General features: G+C 37.3%; 1 protein-coding gene across 1 annotated transcript; it reads left to right on the forward strand.

The window, feature by feature from the left end:
• Positions 1-6,192: 6,192 nt before the first annotated feature.
• On the forward strand, positions 6,193-7,086 carry LOC122066506 (tRNA (guanine(37)-N1)-methyltransferase 1-like; the record flags this gene model as incomplete). Its single annotated transcript, XM_042630322.1, has 1 exon — positions 6,193-7,086. A coding segment is annotated over exon 1 (894 nt), but the record flags the coding sequence as incomplete, so codon positions are not given.
• Positions 7,087-7,102: the final 16 nt, after the last annotated feature.

A 7,102-nucleotide genomic window follows, 5' to 3' on the forward strand; every position in this document is an offset into this window, starting at 1 on the left:
TCATACGGAAGCATTGCTTACCGTATGGGAGTTTGTCCTGGGGGTTATGTTCACTACCATGGAGCACCATTTTTTTTTAAAGCAATTTTAAAATTTAAAGAGAAAGCTCCCTTTACTAAAGCCTTGAACTGACAAAAAAATCTAAATCTCCTAAGAGGTTCTAGAAGTGCGAAACTTTGTGCTAAAGTTGGTAACTATAGCATATCTTTGATCTTTGAAAGTCCCCCACTTTGTGAAAACAATGTGGGGATTCTTAAAACCAGACCAAGGGCTGAACCCAAAAGGGTCTTGGTCCAGTTCAACTTAGTATAGTTGTTTATGATTTATCAAAACCCTAGTTTATACCAATCCTTGTGTTCTAATAAATTTTATTTGGGAAAATGTTGGGTATGCCGCCGATATCAAGTATGCTAGCACCCATTGTGTCTATCTCTCTCTTTCATTTTTCTGAAATGACCCTCATATCCTTCCTGAATGATACTCCATCATGTGTTCATATTGGTGCTATCCGCTAGCATACTTGATATCGGCAGCATACCTATCCCTCTCCCATTTTATTTTTTGGTAATTCTCCTGTTCTAATAATTACTTGGCTAAAATTCCAACTTAGCTTAAATTGTTGTATCAAAAGGATGAAATTTTCCCTCACCTATGGTTAAGCGATCAATAGTGACATATTATGATTGGACTTTGGGTTCATCAATAACTCTCACCCTTATTATATATATTTTGAAACATCCATCCCAGTCCAATAAGAGGGTCAAATGGGGTGGATGATGAAATTCTTTCTAGGCCACCATGGGTGGAGAGAAACTTTTTTGTTGCTTATGAGGAACCCCTCAAACCTATTTGGTTTTATTAGTTTTACAGTTCAAGCCAAAGGATAATCTCCAATTACATGCAATAACACCTAACCCGTGTAACAGATCAATGGCGAGAAGACTCAATACAACAAAAATAACCATAACCTTATCTCAACTAAATGAGGTTGGCTACATAGATCCGATATAAATATAAAATTATGTATAAAGATGTTACATAAGTAAAATAAGATGAGGTAGGAGAAGAAGTGAAAGCAGTAGTCATAAAAGCATCACATGAACATCCCCTACAAGGGATCGATTACACGGATCTTTGTCCTTGACAAAACACTATCTGTGGTAAAATCATATTTGATCCCCCCTTAACTTTACAAGGTTTCCAATATCTTCTATAAAGGGATCCCATCATCCCCATCATGCCATGTATTCAGATAGGCTGATTAGTTAATCCTAAGATTAATCCTATTAAGTTTGAAAGACCCTTAATTGTCTTGGTTAGAAGAGAAATGCTCCTTCTTTTTCTTTCATTTTATTTTTTTGTTAAACAACTTCTTTTTTACTTTAGAAACTTGAAGAAGACAAAACTGCCATGTGGCAAATATGGTGTTCAATCTTGCTACATCCCCTTCTATGCTTGAAAATAAAAAGAGTAAGTTGAATTTAGATGGTTCAACTCAAAAGTAGATTCAAAATTTTCTCATTTGATGCTTGAGAATCTAGCTTAACCAATCAAGTAAGGAACTAAAAACAATATAATCATGTAGACTGAAAACATTGACATTGAAGTAAGATTGTTGGCGATATAATCATGTAGATATACTTTTACCCAACGAACTTGGACCAATTATTGGCAAATCACATAATTAATTTATTTAATTAAAGAAAAAGTCTAAATTATACTCTAGAATTGTATTTTGAGCATGACGCCTTATTTTAATTGCCTTTTATTTTAATTTTAAAAATTATTTAGGTTAAAGATATAAAAAGGCTTCAAAAATAATTTGAAAATGACCTATTAGAGAAAAATTGTAAAGAGAATAAAGTTGCGAACTATACTGACACCTTAAGAAATTTCTTAATTAAAAGTTCTATTGTTACTTTGTGAAGCGATTTTGATGCTCTCCTTGCCAGTCCTGTGCATAATTACCATTGTTTGTATCGAATCATGAAAGAAATACTTAACTGCGATATATGATCCTTATGTATGTTAACTTGCTCATATTTATAATATGGATAAAATTTTATGACCATCATTATCATTGACATTGTTATTAATAATTTTAATTTCATAAAACTTTAGATCTTCCAACATGAATTTCACAAGCTTCCAATTTTGGATGAGAATTAATAGTATTTTATGTTATAATTGGTGCATGTTTATTTACTTTTCCTCCCTTGATAAGAAAAGAAAGAATCAAAGAAAAAGATTAAACAACATTAGAATCAACTTAGAGTGTTGGTATCGATGCATGTATATTATCCATCTTTGTTTTCTACAATTTTCAACTTATGGCTTGTGGCTTGAGAGATATTTATGGAATCATAGCTCTTGAATTTATTAATATTTTATAATGGTGCCCCACGCCAACGATCATTCTGTGAAGTTCTTTTTATTTTCTCTCTTTCCCATCTTCCTTCCTTGTAAGTCTCATCGACCCTCTCTATTTCTATTCTTCTCCCCGGTCTCTCCCCTCCCTTTGTCTTCCTCTACTCCTTGACCCTCATATCTCTTTTCGATCACTGACGACTACGACTATTCTCATTCAGTATTGCACTTTCCTACTTCCAACAAGAAGCAACAATAGAGAGAAACTTTTCCTATTTTCTCCAATATATATACCATATTGTATTTTGAATTTATATAATCTATTGTATTTTTGCAATGATATATAGTAGATCTATGTAGATATACTATATACATGTTAATATAATCACAATGTATCTTGTAAAACTATATATGCTTTATCTCAATGGCCTAGATTTAATGATACTAATCCGACGGACAATAAGAACTAGCTAAATGAATTCTTCCTTCACTTTGGTCCACATTTCTATGTTTTGATCACTCTCAAAATCTCACCATATCGTTGAGAGAGCAAATTTTTCTCTACTGCAAGAGTTACAAATTGTTCATTTTATAAAATTATCCATTGTTAGGGAAAAAAAAAAACCAATAAAGTCAATTTTAGTTCTATGTCCTTTTATTTATTATTATTAGTGTGGGGAAAAACGAAGGTTGTTTATATGGGTGAAGTTTGTGCCCATACACTGGACGAGTGAAATGACCACATTATCTCCCATGAAATGAAAAATCTCATCTTATTAGACCCCCTTGTGCATGTTCTTCGGTCTCAATGCTGGTGTAGGGGCCATGTAGCTTGGCAGTGATCCCCATCCCTATTAATTTTTATTTTTATTCTCTAGTACTCTCTAGCTAGTGCTTCCAGGAATTCAAATCCAAACAAAGAATAACTTTAATTGAATTGGAATTGATTAAAACGGACCACGTTGTTTTTTTCATTTCTTTTTGTCAATATTACTTTCTTTTAATCAACAAGCTAGCACAAAGCTAACTTGACTCATCTGTTGTATAAGATCTCCAAATATATTGAACAAACAACTTTAAAAATAAGGGTAATTTACAATGCCACCTCTGAAGAATACCACAATTGTAAGATTATCCCCTCTGTTTCATCAAATTAGACTCAGACCTCCTACCGTCATCCAATGTTAAGTCAAGAGGTAAAATGACTGTTATACCCTTTTCACTAAAACTCATTGTAACCCAATTCCTCTTCACCTCTCTCTCTCTCTCTCTCTCTCTCTCTCTCTCTCTCTCTCTTGGTTTCCAAAACATAATGAAGCAGAGAGACTTTCTCGGCACTCATGGCTTTCTGTCTCACCGACACTGCACGAGAGCTATCGTGTCAAGACGGTCGAGCAGCGACGTAGCTCAAGCGCTTATCGAATGAGATATTCTGTTGGTTTTGAGTCCACCTCTGTTGATGTTGCAGTTGCGACCTAGGAAACAACACAAAGAGAAAAAGGGTCTTGTGAGGAAGAGGGGCCACTTCTACGAGATATTCTCTGCGATTTAGATGCTTACTAGGTTCTTAGCCAGAAGATCAAAGTATTTTGGCCTTTGGACCATAATTGGTATTTACTAATTATGATCCTGAAATGAAGTTGCATCATGTCAAATATGATGACCGTGATGAAAAATCTGAGTAGGTTTGTAAAAAGGTCGAAGACCAAGATGAAGACGTTGACACCGCGGATGGTAATTTTACAGCTAGTTATATGGATTTGGAACCCATCATCTCATTGTTGGCTATATCCACGCATCGAGTCAAGTCTTCACCGCTTGGTGGTATGAAGAAACGGAAAAGGTTTGTCAGGTTGAGAAATTTGTGAAACCCATATTTTCATTGATTCTCGGATCCATTTAAATTTTCCACAATTCCCAATTGCTCACTCCAGACAACAATTCTCTCTCTCTCTCTCTCTCTCTCTACTGTGCGAGTAGAGGAGATGGAGAAGCTGAGAAAACAGAAAATGCAAAACATGCTAGGTGGGAACCTTCATCTCTGCTTCTCAAAATGCAAACACCCTGAGGCAACAGAATCCCCTCACACATCTTCTGCTGGGAGCGAACACGAAAGCATCACAAACACAACAGTGGAAGGACAATTTCATTATGCGTTTGGTTTTAATGGAAGAGAGTCATTGCTGGTTGCTGCGAGTTCCTGCTGATCATCGATGTCGCTGTCATCGTGATCTCCAATGCTCTGAATGATCGCCGATGGTCCAAATCTATTTGGGGATGTGACTTATTACATGGGCATTTTAGGTACTTCACATTTAGTAAGGGCATTTTGTATTTAAAATAAAATATAGTAGTTGACATTAGCATATAAGGTATATTCCTTAACGGTGACTGACGGTAGGGGGTCTGAGTCTAATTTGGTGAAACAGAGGAGGTGGTCTTATAATTGTGGCATTCTTCAGGGGGTGGCGTTGTAAATTACCCTAAAAATAATAAATTTTGAAAAATCTTTACTTTTTCTTTCCAATTCTAATATTTAGGGTTTCAACCAATTCCAACTGATTATGGACCAATTCAATATGATGGAAGCCAATCCCCTGTCCAATTCGTATACTTGAGCCCTGCTCTATACAACTAAATAGTGTTGAGGGTAAGGAGTGAAGGCAAATCTTTATCACATATAGAGGGTAAGGTTAACAAAAAAAAAATCTATATCCTTTTATTTTTTGGGTGCAATTCTATATCCCTTAGAGTGTAAAGGAAAAGCCATTTCCCAACTCTAGCCTATATTCATATAGAAAAAATATTGCTGGATGGACTATTTGCGTTATAAATAAAGGAAAATGTGTCTTATTTTATGCCAATTACATGATGACATACAAACTTTGGAGGCTAGCGCTTGGGGCATTCCCTATGGGATGAAGTAGACATTTTGTTCTATTATAGACTGCCTTCAAAACAGCGTTTCACAGACTTCTTATCACAACATAGAGAAAACCAAATGGGCTCCTCCTACTACTCCTTCCATAAAGGTAAATTGTGATGCATCTTGGAGCCCAGATCATAGTAAATGTGGGTTGGGTATTGTGATTAGAGACTTTAGCACTTCTGTTCTCTTGCCGGTGTCTGAAGTTTCAAGTTTTGGAAGCATCTTGGTAGGGGGAAGCCCTTGTAGTGTGTAGTGGACTTCTAGAGGCAATCTCCTTGGGAGTTAAAGCTTTTCAAGTGGAGTTTGACTCCAAGGAGTTCAACACCTATATACAGAAATCGGCCAACAAAGCTCCCTTAGCCATTCAACCTATTATCTTAGATATCATTCATCTCTCTACTTGGTTCAATGATTATATTTTCTCCTTTATTTCTAGGCATTTCAAGCATGTAGTTGATTCCTTAGCTTAGAAGGTACTATCAAGTTCATGTAAGATAGTCTGGTCAAATTCCGCTCCATGGCTAATGGAGAATTATCACTCCCCAACCCCCCACGTGTCCCCACACGAAATCAATATATTCATTTTCACAAAAAAAAAAAAAAAAAAAAAAATGGAGGAAACAGGGTAGGAGGAATTTGGAACGACTTTAAAGAGATGGAAGCTTAAATTTTTGAGGGGAGTACCAAATCGTGACCTTGGATTTCAATGCCTTTACTGTTTGTTAGATGCTTAAAATTTTTTTTTTGTGCAAAACGGACGATTCTAGGTTTATTGGGTTCGATTCCGAATTATTCTGAATCTGAATCGGTAGTGACCGATTCTATCACCGATTCAAGTTTTAAAACCCTGCTCAGTGGAGTATGAACTTATCAGTCTTTGAGTTATTTCCGTGGTAATGAAGACTGTTCTTCGATGCAACTCTCTTCCTTTCGGCATCATCTGTGCAAGGCGCCTACCTCAGACGCCATTGCCATTGCCATTGCATTCGAGAACCTCGATTCTCCCTTTGTTCTGCACCAATTCTTCAACCATAGCTGTAACCCTAGACAGGGACCTCGCTTACGGACCTTCTCTTCGTAAGGGCAAAAGACCATATCTAGAAGAACAAGGACAACAACAACACCAGCTCCCTCACTTTCCCGTAAGAATCCCTAATGAGGAGGGAAAGGAGGAAGAAGAAGAAGGGAGTCTAATCGATAAGGAGAGCTTCTCTCGTGTCTTCGACGTAGCTGCTATTAGGGTCCCTTCAGAGGACTGTTTTGCCCTTGAAAACCGTTTAAGAGGCCATCTCTTGAACTGGCCTCGAGTTCGGAACATCGCTAGGGTTCCTGGGGACGAAATGGACGATGAATTTAGGAAGATTTTGGGAGAGCAGTGCTGCAATGGAGACGGTGACGACGAAGAAGTAAGGTTAGTTGATTTGGACCGGCGTATATATGGGAAAGCTGATGGTGATGGCGAGAGTCTGAGCCCAATTTTGTATAGGGACATGCTGGCAAAGACGTTCAATTCCCGTGGTTTTGTGAAATTCCGGAACCTTGCTAAGATTTCGAGACCGAAAAGGAAGAACAGGAGAAAGGAGGGTGAGGGAATTCAAGGGAAGAAGAGAATTGGGAAGAATGATTTTGTCGTGGTCGAGGTTGTTGAAGACAATGACGAAGAAGACGATATGAGCGGCCTTCTAGGCGATGACTTTAAAAGGGGAAGATGGAGAGGTTCCACGAGGTTGCTGCTTCTGGACGAGCAATATGCTAACAAAGGAGTCGAAGACCTCCCCGAGGCTGTCAAGGTGGCTGTTCCCACAC

The sequence above is a fragment of the Macadamia integrifolia genome, unplaced genomic scaffold (genome assembly GCF_013358625.1).
Source record: "Macadamia integrifolia cultivar HAES 741 unplaced genomic scaffold, SCU_Mint_v3 scaffold2422, whole genome shotgun sequence".
NCBI classification, from domain to species: domain Eukaryota; kingdom Viridiplantae; phylum Streptophyta; class Magnoliopsida; order Proteales; family Proteaceae; genus Macadamia; species Macadamia integrifolia.